General features: G+C 26.9%; 1 protein-coding gene across 1 annotated transcript; it reads right to left on the bottom strand.

Moving 5' to 3' along the window:
* Positions 1-14252: 14252 nt before the first annotated feature.
* LOC124943487 (LOB domain-containing protein 30-like) lies at positions 14253-15601 on the bottom strand. Its single transcript, XM_047483985.1, has 2 exons — positions 15305-15601; positions 14253-14591 (listed from the first exon to the last, which is right to left on the bottom strand). The coding sequence occupies exons 1-2, from the start codon at positions 15599-15601 to the stop codon at positions 14253-14255; spliced, it is 636 nt and encodes a 211-aa protein (XP_047339941.1).
* Positions 15602-17535: the final 1934 nt, after the last annotated feature.

Genomic DNA, 17535 nt, shown 5'->3' with positions numbered 1-17535 from the left:
TTCTTGCGAAGATCGTAACTAATGTCGCACGGATCGTCAGTGAAAAAACTGAGCCCGTGACAATTGACTTGTGGCTTGACCTTCTATGTGTAAGTTGGACCCTTGGTTTTACCCTATTTGGGCTGGGTCTCGGTAGTTCGCTAGCTACGGTTGTTCGGTGGCTGTACACGGCGGTCGCCAGTCACCTTCGATGAACATTTTTTTAAATTTTATTCCAACCTGTAAAATAAACATAATTTATATTAATCAATAAGAATATAATTCATTGAACCTATTATGTATTTATTAATTTCTTTGTATGTTTTTGATTTTATTTGAAGATAACCTAGATTTTAATTATTTTAGAATTAGATCGATTTTTAAACTAATTATTCATTTTAATCTCGTGCAAGGAGTTGTTTTAGAATTACAACAAAACTATTGGCTCGAAATTATTTTAAAATTATAAAATCCAAAAATTGAGTGTCTACCCAATTAAAAATATAAAATTATTTAACATACAACGACAAAAACATAACATTAAAACATGAATCAAAATAAATAAATAAGTAAAAAAAAAAATACAATTAAATAGCACCAAAGTCCTCTAGTAGTTATTTATGTAAATTTTTATAATTATTGTAGAGTAATTTCAATATTAATATTTTCAAAAAAATAAATAAATAATAATGATAAGAAAAATATGATTTTAGGTTCATTTCTGATTGATTACACAAAACTAAAACTAAATTGAGTGGTTCTGCAGAGTCTATTTTCCCTGCATCTAAGTTACAAGTTTTTTCTATACTAATAATTCATCACTACTACTCCATTATCATCACTTATATCATATTCTTAGACAACTTACATTCTCAGGACATTATTTCTAAAGATTTGGAAATATTGGATCTTTATGACGGGTAAGTAATCATACTATGACTCTTTAGCTTTCTATTACTCAAATATTCTCTTGGTGATTACTCGTTCTTCTATAGTTCCTATGTTTTTCTTCTTCACTTTCTTCTATTGCTCTAATTTCTAATTTAATTTAATTTTTTCATACTCGTTCTAATTTATAATCATTCATTGTGTTCCTATTTCTTTGTTGTCATATTTGAGATAATAGTATTGATAAAGAAAACTATTCGCAAACAATCTGTATACAAAACTATTTGGGTGGTCGTTGACATCCTAAAGAGAGTCCAATCAGAGTCGGCCCCGAGTTTTGGGCTACCCTAACCCCCGATAGAAATAAAAAATTATTTTTTTTATTTCTCTAGGTCTAGTATTAAAAATTGATAAAAAAAAATTGTTTTTGGTAAGGTTTGAACTCATAATTAAATAAAAATTTAAAGTTTTAATGTTAAGCCACTAAGATGAAACATTTTATGTTCAAAACATTCATAAATTTATTTAAATATTTATATACTTTATTAAATGGACAGCCTAGGAAATGGGCTGCCCTAGCCCAAGGACTTGTCGGGCTTACCTCGGGCCGACCCTGAGTCCAATTATTATAAAACTCTCGAACTATCTATTTAAAATGAGATTTACAAACTTAGTTGATCATGATATATTCCTTAAGAACTCTCCATCGACAATCGAAGGAAATCTCATGTTCATTAAAGAATGTCCAAATGACTTACTTGCCGATAAAACGACTTCACATTTACCCCAATAACCATTCATATCCCTACTTTGCCTACTCCTCTAAAAAATAATCACATCATAACCACAATTCTAAGTAAATTGAACCTCAATTTTATGAATAAAATTTCATATAATATTTGGATAATTTCATCAAATGTAGAGTTATATCATTGATACAACAAAACCACTATATAGCATTGAAGTGTCCAATTGAGGATACTCATGGACCAAAACTATTGTATCATCCCTCATCTCTAATTTTAATGAATGTATATCTCTAAAATGAACAAGAGAGTGTGCATTAATTCATGAAGACAATTACCTAGGTAAATGCTTTAAGAGAAAAAGAGAAACTTAAAGAGTTTCAAAATCAAATTAGGCTTTTGTGAAGAAACTGTTAGAAATAATGTCTTGAAATAACAGAAATATATATAAAATGATGTTACAAATAAATTAAATAAATTAAATATTACACAGAACGAAATCACCAGATAAAATGTTGATTCGAGGCATGTGTTAGACACATTTCCCTTAAAACATTTTCATCGTCTCCCGTTTGTGCTGGAGCTTATCGTAGATGGCTGTCTCCTAGGGTACAACGAATCCAGTAGTGATTATGCACTGAAATCACTACTTGTCGAACTTGATCAACGTACTTGAACTATCACCGTGTTTCAACGGAAATATCGATTTCAACAGAAATATCGAGCAAAGAACTCGAAGAACACTCACAAAATAAGAAGAGGGCTTTTGGAATTATAGAGTGAGAAAAATATAAAATGATTGAATGATGTGAAATAAATAATGAATGGGTATATATTTCTGAGAATTAAACCTTTAAATAAAACCATCCAAACGTTTATTAAGCAATAAATATTGCTCATTCATTTGTTAATTAGTCCATAACTAATTAACATCGTTACCTATACGTTAATTTGTTGAAATACAATGTTAAACATTCAATGCTAGCAAATTGAAGAGTCTAAACGTTAGCCAATTGATAGGCAATTAAAGTTAAATTTTTATCATGACATTATACTTTATTTTTCTAATTAGACATTAAATATTAATTAAATAATTAATATTTAATTATAATTTAGATTAAATTCACCGTTAATTCACATTTGAATTTGTTTGAAATTTATTTGATTTTATTTATTCACAGTCTTATTTCCATTTATTAATGGAAGTAGCTTAATTCCAACAGAAACAATTAAGACGGTGGTTCGTCGATACCAAACTAGGAGATTTATTAGCCGTGAACGTCAAGAAAATAGACTATATGTGATTCAAGTCTTGTGGATATTCCTATATTAATACATGGTTTACTTTCACTCTCATCCACAATTTCTTTCTCTTCAAACTCTCATCTTATATCTTATGTTTACTACTTCCTCACAAAATTCTAACTCTTCACAAAGAGTTTTGGTGGCTAGAAAATGAAGAATTTATTAAGATGATTAAAGTACATTGGCAAGACCTAGATACTAAGGGTCTCCCTTTTTGCACTAAGTTACATCGAATTGCCGAAACCTTAAATAATTGGGATAACACTATGTTTGAAAATTTTCTAAACAGATTTATGATCTTACCAAGAAACTCACTAACTTACTTAATTATGATTGGTTTGTAGGTCTTGGAAATGATATTAAATAGGTGAAAGAAATGATATTAAATAGGTGAAATAATTGGGATAACAACTCAAGAAGAATGAGGAGAAACTTTGGGGATCAGTGAGTTCGAGAATTAAAACTCTCAAATTTTAATCCAACTATTGAACTTGTCTAACCTAAATAATGATATTAACATCCAAATTTTACAACCCATTACTATGGAGGAGGTTGGTGTTACCACATTTAATATAGAGTAAAAAAGCCCATGAGCCTGATGGGTATTCGGGTTTATTTTTTCAATCATGTTGGGAAATCATTAAAATAACCTTTTCAAAGTTTACTTTAATTTATTTACTCATGGTATTCTACCAGCCTCATTAAATGAAACTAACATCATAATGATTCACAGAATCCCAATTCCTTAGTGTGTGAATTAATTTAGACCCATTAGGCTATGTAACTTTGCCTATAAGACGATCTCAAAGATTTTGGTGAATAGACTATAATATCTTTTAAGAATGATTGTAAGTAGAGAACAAGGAGCATTAATTAAAACCGACAAATCCAAGATAATATTTTTACCTCCCAATAAATGTTCCATAACTTTAAGAAAATAAAAAAAAGGGAGAAAATTTGATTCTACTATAAAAATTGATATGGAAAAAGCATATGATAGTGTAAAATTGGCTTTTCTAAGAGCTATGTTAACTAAATTAAGTTTTCACCTCAAAATTGTTGACACCTTAATGTCATGTGTTAAGATTGTATCATACAATGTTTGTCCATATTTTGTTATGCAAGAGGACTGCAACAATGATACCCGCTTTCACCATATCTTTTTAATCTTTTGACTAACTGTCTTTCTAATATTTTCTAGGATGTAGAGCACAAAAACTTATTTGAGAGAGTTAAACTTAATCATAATTGTTCATATATTGGTTTAATCATGTTTGCAGATGATATTCTTATTTTTGTAAAAGTTTCTCAAAATAATATTTTGTCTATTTCTGGCCTACTTTATAAATTCTCATTTGCATCAAATCAAAAAATTAATATGCATAAATCTTTAATGTCCTTCTCAAGTAATATTTGTATTCATACTCAAAACTCCCTTAGTTCTTCGTATTAGAATTGCACATTATCAATGTCAGTATCTTGGTATTCATTTGTATTGGGGTGTTTTAAAACATGAATTGTTAAGAAAACTAAAATATGGTTATTTCAAAATTAGTAGGCTAGAAAGTTAGCTTCTTAGTCAAGTTGGGAAAGATATTCTCATTAAGTATTTTGTCCAGCGATTCCAGCACACTACTTATATGTCTTTAAGCTTCATAAGCAATTAATCAATTTATTCATTCACAAATCACTGCATTTTGGTGTAAATCTAACCAGGAAAAAATATGTTCATTGACATATTGAAAAAAATTGGTAGCTCTTGGTGTTTGTCTAGTATCCTCCTAGGAAGAGACTTATTCATAGCCCATGAACATTGACAAATCATTGATAGATTATCTATTTCTTTTTGGAATGATAATTGGCTGCCCATTAAGAACATTAGTAGTGTGTTTTAATTGTAAAATTTCTAGGAACCTTATCCCGAGTATAACATATGAACCTTTATTTTGTAGTCGTGTTATTAATCACTCAAAAGATCGGGATACAATTATTTTACATGAAATATTTGGTAAAACACTCATAGATTGTATTCTTAAGCTCCAAATTAGTGTGTTGGATCTTTAAACACATGGAATGATAATTCCAATGGAATGTATTAAGTGAGTTATGGATTTAGTTTTACACTCAACGTCATAAATCTTCTAGATCAATACTCATCCTTCATCATCATCTCAAGTGCACCCTAGACTTTAGAAGTCTATTTGGAGTTTAGAATGTCCACCGAAAATTAGGAATTTCATTTGGAAAACTTTTTATAATGCTCACCCTACTCTTGAGAATTATTTTCGACAATAAATCTCGTCATCCCCTATTATCATAGGTGTTCTTCTATTTTTTTAAACGGTTGAACACTCATTGTTACTGTCACGTCCCAAAATCAGTCTTTCTAGACCGAGGAATCTACGGCCCTGACAAAGATCTAGGATCGTGGATGATGGCACCTAGGACCGAGTGGTCCGACCTATGATTCTACAAACAAGGAATTATCTGGCAAGTACTTTTCTATACGTTTTATAAACCCACACAGTGCTATTTATTCATTTATTTATATAAACGATGCATATGGTTTTCAAAACATGTTTTCATTGCAAGTCCATGGTTTTCTAAAGAATGATGTTTTAAGTTAAGGGATATGGAATCTAAGAGATAATAATGAAGGAATTGACGGATATGGGAGGATGGCTACCAGGATGAGCTCTGGTGGTCTGATGCTCCCAAAATATGGCTAGAGGAATTAATGAATGGATGCCTACCCTGAAGGTTCAGCTCTCCGAGCTAAGGGTCCCAAATATGTGCTCAAGTATGAAACTGTACATATTGACTGATGGGATACCCTTAAAAACCCTCATGGATGCAATGTCTTAAAATGTCTTCTTATATAATGTTTACTGGGTCTTTAAACTCACTATGCTTGTATGGTGTAGGAACTCAGCCGCACAGATTTCATATCAGGTGAAGGAAGATTTGGAGTGGAGCATGGTGCCAGAGATGTGTGTGGGGGGAGGACCGAGACCGTAGGACCGAATTTTATATCAACATTTTCAATGATCATGTCAAATAGGCACCCAAGCGTTTCCGTATTTAACTTCGAAATCACATTGATTTAGGTGCATGAAAGTAGGAATTTAGGGCTTAAGAGTTTAGTATCCGAGCAATGGTTCCGAACCTTTGTACTTTCACACCCATGCTTCTGCAGATGCACATCCAAGGCCTTCATGTCTATAAATTGTTTTAAAATGATGTTTTGCATGACATGAAACCGTTTTTCATAATAATTGGAAATAATGTTTTTCATGAAACCATTTTCATAAACACACTAGTAGTATTGCCCTTATGATCGAATTTCGGGGACAAATTCTTTATAAGGGGGTAATTTGTCACGTCCCAAAATCAGCCTTTCTAGACCGAGGAATCTACGGCCCTGACAGAGATCTAGGATCGTGGATGATGGCACCCAGGACCGAGTGGTCTTACCAATGATTCCGCAAACAAGGAATTATCTGGAAAGTACTTTTCTATACGTTTTATAAACCCACACAATGCTATTTATTCATGTATTTTATATAAACGATGCATATGGTTTTCAAAGCATGTTTTCATTGCAAGTCCATGGTTTTTCTAAAGAATGATGTTTTAAGTTAAGGGCTATGGAATCTAAAAGATAATCATGAAGGAATTCACGGATACGGGAGGATGGTTACCAGGATGAGCTCTGGTGGTTCGATGCTCCCAAAATATGGCTGGAGGAATTGACGAATGGATGCCTACCCTGTAGGATCAGCTCTTCGGGCTAAGGGTCCCAAATGTGTGCTCAATTATGAAACTGTACATGATTGACTAATGAGATACCCTTAAAAACCCTCATGAATGCAATGTCTTAAAATGTCTTCTTATATAATGCTTGTTGGTCTCTAAACTCACTATGCTTGTGTGGTGTAGAAACCCAGCCGCACAGATTTCATATTAGGTGAAGGAAGATTTGGAGTGGAGCATGGTGATGAAGATGTGTGTGGGAGGAGGGACCGAGACCGTATGACCAACTTTTATATCAACCTTTTCAATGATCACGTCAAATAGGCACCCTAGCGTTTCCGCATTTATCTTCGAAATCACGTTGATTTAGGTGCATGAAAGTAGGAATTTAGGGCGTAACAGTTACTATGCTAAGAAAATCTTGCTACATGGTCACTATTTAGTTTCTCTTATTATGAATGATGTTTGAGACTATTTTAATTACAGAAATGATGAGGGTGTTTATCAATTGAAACTTCCCAAAAGATGTTGTGTGTTGGATACTGTCGGACACTAACTAGATAAATGTCAACTCTGATGCTTATTGCATGAAGGCAGATCCAAGGCATCTTCTGAAATCATTATTGAGGAGCATATAGGGAAACTTGTCATAGTCTTTTGGCCATAATTTCAAATTCCTTAACTCTATTGTGGTGAGGCCATATAAATTTATCAAGCGATGTGGTGTGTTGTGGACAATCAATGGCACAATCTCATTTTCGATTCAAACGCCAAAAATGTAGTCTATCATTCTTGATGTACCAAAAAAAGTCATTGGAGCCGCAAACCTGTTATACAAGATATTAAATAAATTATGTCTTGTCACCACCACTTTAAAGTTTAGTTCATCTGTCACAATGCTGATGAACCCGAAAATTGAGTAGCAAAATAATGTTGAGAATTTTATTTTCCGCTATCGTTTTTCTTGTATGTTCTAGCACTACTGGAAAAACTTTTTTTTTTAATAAAATTATAATTTCTTAACTAAATTAAAGTTAATTTATTAAAAAAAATTGAGAGCTAAATAAATTATTGCTAAGTTGTTAAATTGGAGGAAAAATGAAGAATGTAACTTCTCAAATAACAACGGGCCTTATGTTCTTAAAAGCCCATTGGATGATTTAATCTATAAAGGCATAAACTCAATCATGCCAAGCAAATAATTGAACTAATTATCTAGATAATAGCTAATACAAAAGTTATAATTTAAATAAATAAATAAACACATTATAGTGATTGTTAATTTTATTGTTGATTATTTAGTGTGGGAACCTTTATTTTGGATTGTTCTATTAAAGTAACTAAGAATCGAGAATTTATTTTTAAAATAGTTGGTTAATGGTAAATTAGAAGAATTGAGAGATACTTCAAATCTTAAAAATTTAATTAAAAAAATTAGTTATATATTATTATTATATGTATATAATTAATAATTTTATATGTTAATCATTTAAAAATTTATATATAATTAAGTATAAAATAATTTAAAATAATAATAAGTAAATAACGTTATAAAAAAATTATATTTTTTAAATTTATATTAATTTATTTATTTGAATAAATAATAATTTATATTAATTTATTTATTTGAATAAATAATAATTTATTTAATTTATAAATATAATTTATTCGTAAAATTTTCCAATCGTAAATATAAAATTTTTAAAATTTGACTAATTTAAGAGTTTATCTAACCAAGGTGTTAAGAAAAAATGATGAATGATTATTGGAGACTGGGATGAACTTATCTTATTTTGGGTATATTATTTAGTATTATAAGAATATGATTGGCTATTTGGTGTGTTATAAGAATATGATTGGTTAGGTTTATTCTAGAGTATAGTGTACTTGTATAAGCACTTCTCTTTGTTTAATCAAATTTCTAAATCCGAACTTGACCTTATATCCAACAGATTGAATGTATAATACAATATGTCGGTTAAATAATTGTTTGGATATCTTATTCCAAATATCTGATAATTCATATTCAAAATGTTTAAAGTAATTTAAAACAATTAATTATACAAAATCAATTACAAACACACCAATATAATACCAATTTTAAAGAAATCTATTAAAAACTGTAAAATAAAGTTGATAAATTTGAAAAAAAAAAACATAAGCTAATAATAAGATTAATTAATAATTGTAGAACATGAAACTTTATTAGGGACACAGATACACTAGAGGTTGAGAATACAACTTGTAACTGAAACTTCAAAAAAAAAATAGAATTTGAGCGTTTTTATTTTGTTTTAATCAATCAAACCAACTCAAATAAGTTACATTAGTAATGTAGAATTTAAAGAAAGCATAATCGAACTATGATAAGTTAAGTTAGAACACGAGAATCACATATTGTGTTGAAATTGGTTTTTTTCAAAATTTAAATGTTAAAAGATTATTGGAGATGATTCAATTACTTACAATGTTTCTAAGTGGGCTTAGGAATAATCTTCAATGACCTCTACTATCGAATAGAGCTTTCGAGGTGCTTTAATTGCGATTTTTTTTTTGGAGTTATCTTTCTTCTCTATTTTCCTCCCCTTTACAAAAGCCATGTGAAACTTTTATAGGTAGCACGACCTCGAACACGTCGAGTGTCGGTTTCAATTTTTAATAGATGGCATTGAGCGTAGGGAAAAAATCATAATCATGGGGTCATTTCCCCATTTAAATAAACTCATTTGGTTCACTAACCATTGATATATTATTTATGTAGATTTTCAAATGAGCCCATGCAACTAGGGCTAAAATGAAACCGATTTTGTCTTTTTAGGCCTTCCTCCAATGCAAACGTGCGACGGAGATGAGTGATGGTTGGTTTTCTCTAAGCGTGTTGACCCTGCACACACGTGCTTGGGTATAATTCATGTGTGTTGGCTTGTGGCTTGGCTTTCCGTATGGAGGTTGGACCCCAGGTTTGGGTGGAACGCGACCGTTCTCCGGATACAATGGTCGCTAGTCATGGTTCAGTCAACATTGTTTTTCAATTTTATTTTAACATGCAAAACAATCCTAATAATTATATATTTAATTTAACATATTTATGTATTTATTGATTTATTGTAAAAATTTTGTTTTATTTGAAAATTTTTCTGAATTTTAATTATTTTATAATTCGACAAAATCATTTTTGAATTAATTATTTAATTTTAATCGCGTGCAATGAGATATTTTAAAATTAAAAATTATATTGACTCAAGATTATTTTAAAATTATAAATCAGGGATAAAAATTGAGTATTCTATACAATATAAAATATTAAACCGTTTAACCATAACGACAAAAAAATAACATGAAAACATGATTCAAAATGAAAAAATAAAAAATTATAATTAATTAGCTCAAAATTTTCTCTAATCGTTATGTAAAATTTAATAACTATTGTGAAGTAATTTCAATACTAATATATTAGCAAAAAAATAAACAAATAAAATGATAAGAGAAATATGATTTTGTTTAGAACTAAACTTAAAATCAAACAAGGCATTACTCTTATAATTTACTGTAACACTAAATTAAATTAAATTGAGAGGTAAATAAACTAATGTTAAGTTGTTACAATTGGAGGCAAAATGAAGAATGAAGCTTCTTAAACAAAAATGGGCCTTATGTTCTTACAAGCCCATGAGATGATATAATCCATAAACTCAAACCTGCTTAGCAAATAATTGAATTAATAGTCTAGATAATGGCTAGTAAAAAAAATATAATTTAAAAAAAAAATTATTTTAATGATTGATAACTTGAATGTAGATTATCCTATTTTGTAATGTTCTAGTCATGTAATTATAAATATATATATAAATGCGGTCAAAATGGAGAGTTTACGTAAAATTATTGACTAGGGGTAAACTTGCAAAATCTAGAGTTTACTTGAAATTGTAAAAGTTTAATTTGAAAAAATAATAGTTATATATTATTATTATTTATATATATAATAAATTATTTTATACTTAGTCAACTTAAAAAATTTATATATTTAAATATAAAATAAATTAAAAAATAAATAACATTATAAAACATTTATACTTACAAAATTAATTATATTCTTTTATTTATTTAAATAAATAATAATTTTTTTTAATTATTAAATATAATTTTTTTTAAACGTAAAATTATATAGAACCATAAAATCGAAATTATTTATAAACTCATATAATCATAAAATCTTAAAATAGTGATAAAGGATAAATTAGTAAAATTGAAAGTTACTTCAAATTGTGAAAGTTTACTTTAAAACAAGTATTAGCTATATATTATTATTATATATTTAATAAGTTTTATACATTGATAATTTAAAATTTTACATAATTAAGTAAAATTAATTAAAAATAATAATAAGTAATGACATTATAAAGAAATTATATTTATAAGATTAATTAGATTAATTCATTTATTTCAATAAATATTTTTTTTTATTTAAAATCATAAGAATGTGAGTAGTTTAAGAGTTTGTTTAAATCAGAAAATACTTATAAAATCGTAAAATTTTAATAATTTTTATAGTAATATAATTTATTTTTATAAAATGATTTTTAGTAAAATAGTCATCTTCAAAAAAAAGTTATTATCCTTTTATTATAAAACTAAAATTGAGAATTTGATAATAGTGAAAAAGAGAAGAAATCCTACATTTATATGCAACTAAATACTTATAATTGATTATAATATTTTATAAATGGATTAAGGTGCATAGGAAAAGAAGAAAGAAATAATAGAATGATTGGTGGGAATTTATCTTATTTTAAAGCTTAGATTGGTTCATAATTTTATATATTTAATAATTCATATTCTAACATTTTTTAAGTTAATTTTAAAATAATTAATTAAATAAAATCAAATAAAATAACACAAATATAATACCAATTCCAAACTAATATTTTTATTAAACAATAAACATAAAAATTAAGTTGATAAATTTGAAAAAACATATATTAATCATAAGATTAATTAATATATTTAGAATATAAATCATATTAATTTAATTATTTGAATATATATCTTATATCATACCTCTAACATAGATCAAATGCTTTTTTTAATTCATAATAGTCTATATAAATGTTTTTTTGTTCGAATTAATTCAAAAGTTCACTCTTAAACTCATCGTGTACTAAAGATATTAATTCAAAAAACACGAGATCATTCAAAAGTAGGGTAATATTACCAATAAATTAGATTTTATAAGGAAATGATGAGAAATGCCATTGCAAGAACAAGGCACAAAACTTCTAAACATGTCAATATTACTTTTCAAAACCCTAACTAATTTTTTAATTTCATTCCACTACAAGTACAATGGCACAATACAATCAAAATAAATGAAATTTTCAAACTTAGATAAACAGCTTAGTTAACAGCTTTATTCAAATGTGTTTTTATATAAGTATTGAATTTGCTTAACAACTTTATTCAATAAACAAATTAGGAAAAAGAAAACAAATTAGCATAGTCATGAAATTGTTTTTTTTTTTTTTTTGCCAAATGCCACATATAATCGATTAAACTCCAGAGGTGACATGTCATGAGTGCAGCGAAAAAAATATCATGTTCATAAAAATGTATTAAAAATTTAAATCAAATCAAAAGCATATTATTTAACCAGAAGTTTTACTAATATAATTACTTGTTTATATATAATAGTATAAATTTATGAAAGATAAAAAGGGTTTATTAATGTTGAATAATATCAATATTGTGTTAATTTATTTAAAAAAATTAATTATAATTTTAAAATAAAATATAAAATATATAATAGAGAAGCTTTCTTAAAGTGGGATGACTTCATTTTATGAATTCAAATATTACCATAATTTAATATAATGTTTTTTATTTTGTCTTCATCTGAATTTTAAATTTTAAACTATTTTTTTATAAAAAAAATTCTTTAATTAATAATATGATTATCTCAATCATAGATAAAAGAATTAATAAAATAAAAATATTATTATATTAACTAAAAGGTAAGTTAAAGAAAAATATTAACGTTAAAGATAATATCAAGATATTTTTATACAACATTTGTACACTACATTATTATCAAGAAATGAAGATAACCAATAATCTAAGCAAACAAAATATTATTTCACAAAATAAACCAAACCAACATGAATTCATACAAATTTCAAAACCATTTTTCCTACACCAAACATACATATAAAGAATATCAATATGTAATCAGCCTAGTACGAAGGGTAAGGCATTTCATAGTCCCACTTATAAAACTCTAAAATTTTCAAATTCATCAAAAACATTTAATTAAATAATAAATATATATATTATAAATCAATTAATATATTTTTATCACAATTACATTAATATTTTTATGTATATTATGAATTTTTTATAAATTTATTTTATATTTTGTTAAAATTATGATTAGTATTAATATATTTTAATTTTGTGGCCACAATTTTTTTTTTTTTAATAGTTCCTCAAATACCCCGGGAAGGCCCATGTAATTACAACAAAATATATTTTTAGAAGATTTGATATAATTATGTTTTTGATTTTTTTCTAGTTTTAGTGATTAATTAATTCATAATAAATTATATACATACCATTTTGGAGTGCAACCATATATAGGATCTCAAGGACAAACATGAGCCTTCAAGCATAAAGTGAAAATGGTATCAATTCGCTTTTGGATCAGGATATTAGTTAGAAGCTCATAAATAGTGTTCGCTTCGCTTCGAAAATCTTGTGAACGGACGCAAAATTGACTATTACTTGATCGGAATCGAAGTAAGGTGTGAATATGTAGTCATCCAGTCATTTGTTTTGCAATGAATTGGCCTTGATGCTCATTATTGATTTTTTTTCAGGCCCGGTAATGATTCTGTCACAAGAATTGACATGGATACTTATTATTAATATTTTTTCTTTGAGATGAGAGTTTTTTTTAGAAACTTAGGATAACAATAATTGAATTTGTAAGTGTGTTTTTTTAGATCGATGAGAATTGGTAGAGTTCTTATTTTTGTAAAGTGGAGTAATAGAAAAAAAAATTAAAATTAATGTTCTAGTAAACATTAATTATTTATAATTTTTTTGGGAAAATTTTTCATTTAAAAATATAATCAAATCATCTATATTTCAACCATTAGTTAATTTATTAATTAAAAATTATAATTATATCTTTTATTTTATTTTACTTTTATAAAGTTAAATTTTTAGATAAAAAATAATAATATCTGTCAATGCCAAAGGAAGGTTGTTGTTTCAAAATATACATACAACTTTTTAAACCACTAAATTTTAATTTATAACTCATATTCCCAATGAATGAGTATTCATATAGAACATATAAGAAGGAAAAGGAACAAAATATAGAAAGATATAGATACAAATTTTCAAAACCCAAACGTAGAATGACAGGTAATCATGAGAACATATAATTTTTTAAACTTAGATAAATAAATAAATGACAAAGTTTGTTTATTCAATGAAGAAAGTACTGAAAATCCGGAAAAGAAAAAAAAATACCATTCAAGGACGGTAATAAATATTTTAGGGATTATCAAACCTAATTATGAATTAGGGCCATGGTGATGGTGGCATGCTTGGGGAAGATCTTTGATACCTCAGCAGTAACTCCCTAGCAAATTCTTCCCCAATCCCGCCGCTCATCGGAGCTCCGGCGAAAGTGTTATGTTCATGGAATTGCTGCAGATTTGCTGCCCATGAATTGGCCTGCTGATGAGATGATCCAATATTTGGATCAAACTCATAGAGAGGTACTGACATGTCATAGGTGCCAGCGTCAGCAAAAGGGAAGTCCGACATGGACAGAGAAGATGGCGGTTGTTGCTGAGGTGGCAGCTTTCTGGCTACATGGGCTTGCAAGCACGAAATCTCCGATTGTAGATTGATCACCTACATATAAAATTCATGTCCACAAAAATGTATTAAAAAATTAAAAACTAATACCATTGCTTGTTAAAATTAAATTTTAAAAAAAAAATGAATTAAGAGAAGAGACAAAATAATAGTACATAAAATATATCCATATAAAATTGTGTTAATGTACAAATAACTATAATATCATTAGTTTATTTCAAAAAATAAACCATAATTTTGAAAATTAAAATAAAATATATTTTAGAAAAAGATGACTTCACTTAAAATTTATATTATAATTTAAAATAATATATATTTTTATTTTGTTGTGAATTTTAATATTTGAAATAGTTCTTTTATGAAAAAATTTTCTTTAGTTAATAATATATTTATGAAAGTGACGTCTATAAGATAAAATAATCAAATAAAATCAAAATATTATAATATTAGCAAAAAGATACGTCAAAGAAATATATAACGTTAAAGATAGAAACCATTATCCTAGACATTTCTCATAGTGGTATAACAATGATAAGAACTTAAATAATTTAAATTAGATTTTACAAAATTATTAAGAAAATCAATTATTTCATAAGACCAAATATACCTATAACATCACCATATAATTACGCCATAATTTACTTTTATAGAAGATTTGAACTAATTATTATTCTAATTTGTTTCTAATTGACATGATTAATTAATTCATGTTAAACCATGTTAGGGTCGATATCTAAATACATAAGTACCTGATTTTGGAGATCACGGATTTCAGACATGCAACCATAAATAGGATCTCGGAGACGAGCATGAGCCTCGTAGTTTAAAGTAAAAACGGTGTCGGGTCGTTTGTGGATTGGGACATTGGTTAAAAGCTTTGTAACGTTGCTCGCTCTGAAAATCTTATGAACAACTGCAAAATTGATGGTTCCTTCACTGGAATTAAAGTAAGGTGCGAATATGCAGTCCTCGAGGCATTTCTTTCGCAAGAATTTGCAGGCTCCGCATGCCCTGATTCTGGCGCGAGAATTGGCCTTGATGCTCATTGTTTATTTTTTTCCTGGAGAAGTTAGAGGTTTTTTTTTTTTGTAAACTCTTAGGATGAATATTGATTGAACTTATATATGGGTTTTTTTAGATGGGTGAGGGTTGATAGAGTTCATTTTATTGTAGAGTGGTGGGATAGAAAAAGAAAATAGAGTTTAATGGTTTTAATTAAATATTAATTATTTATAATATATTAGGATTTTTTTATAAAAATATTATCACATCATCTATATTTCAACCATTAGTTAATTTATTAATTACAAAATATTATAATATCTTTTATTTAGTTTTATAAAGTTAAAATTTAAAATAAAATTATTTTAATAATTTAATTCTAAACAAGTTTGAAAAGTTCAATTTTACAAAAATAAAGAAAAGACAAAAATAGCTAAACAAAAAACATCGATCAACCCTTAAGCTTCCTCTAGAGATGAAATCAAAAACTTGGATCACAACTCTCGTCACGAAGATTAAACTAAAGATCATACACGCAAAAGAACCTCACTAACAAAAACTCAATTATTTTTAATCTCGATCCATGCACTACCCACTTGTATCTTGCCGCTTTGAAACTCACTTAGTCAAAATTACTATTAAATTTCTTTTAATAATTGGAAAAAAAAAGTAGAAAACAAGTTGTTATAAATATTGTTACAAAATATATACAATCATCTTTGAGTTTGAAAAAATATATATTTTTGCTTTATAATGTTTTTTTTTATAAAATCGAATGAATACTTGCTTGAAATTTGTTAATTATGTTTGCATAATACTAACTCATAATTGTACATTTTTTTATAATAAAATGAAATAAATCTTTTATAAATAAAAATAAAAAGGTGCAAGGTTGTGTTTCATAATTTTCTCATATTGCTACCAAAATTTATTTTAAAGAAAAAAATAGATAAAATGATGTTTAAGAAAAAGTAATCACATAGGAAGTTAACGGAGAGAGAAGCTGAACCAAAAAAAAATTATATTTACTAACTAAAATTTATAATTTATTCAATAGATTCTAAAAAAATCACAACATAAATTATATATATATTTTAAATGTTCATAGAATTTGCAACACCCAACATGTTCGTTTCTTCTTTGATGTAAGCTCGATAGTTCTAGTCACATAATTTACTATTTTCTCGAATATTGTAAAATGAGATGAAGAATCAAATAGTAAACTTGACTATATGATGCTTAATTTTAAAAGTGTCAAATTACCGGGTTGAAATTTGTGGTTAATTTGAATATATATGGACGGATCCAGAAATTATTGTTAGTGTGGGCTTAAGAAAATTTAATTATTTCGTAAGACTAAGAAAAAAATAATAATATTTACACTAATGTGATTTTAAAATTATCACACAAAAATAATATTACTTTTATTATTTTTAAAATGAAATATGTTTGTAACTTAATAGGTTAATTATTTTAATAAATTAATTATTTATTATAAACTATTATTGTACATAAAATAAATAAACATAATTTGAGAGATAAAAAATATCAACAATTTATAAAAATATTCATAATCATATCAAATAAATCCTAAAAATAATATCATTCAAATAATTATAATCAAACAAACTCTTAGGAAAATAATAATAATGAATACATCAAATGCTATTTGATATTAGGTATTTTATAATTTTATCCAAAACTTAATATTTTATTATATTTCACTTTATTTATCTTATCATTTATTTTATTTATGAAATAATAAAATATTATTTAATATATTCTCTAAATTTTCTCTCTCATTTATTTAATGGATAAAATAATTAATTAATTTTAAAATTTTAATGGATGTAAAAACTAAATCAAATAAATATTTTATCAAAAATCTCAAATCAAATAAAAAATCAAGAAAACTCTAATATTATCAATCACTCCCTCTCCTCTCAAATCACAACTGTAATCTCACTTAAACCTATAT

The sequence above is a fragment of the Impatiens glandulifera genome, chromosome 6 (assembly GCF_907164915.1).
Source record: "Impatiens glandulifera chromosome 6, dImpGla2.1, whole genome shotgun sequence".
Taxonomy (NCBI): domain Eukaryota; kingdom Viridiplantae; phylum Streptophyta; class Magnoliopsida; order Ericales; family Balsaminaceae; genus Impatiens; species Impatiens glandulifera.
The sequence above is the reverse complement of the archived record's forward strand: the minus strand, read 5'-3'. Positions and strand labels throughout refer to the sequence as shown.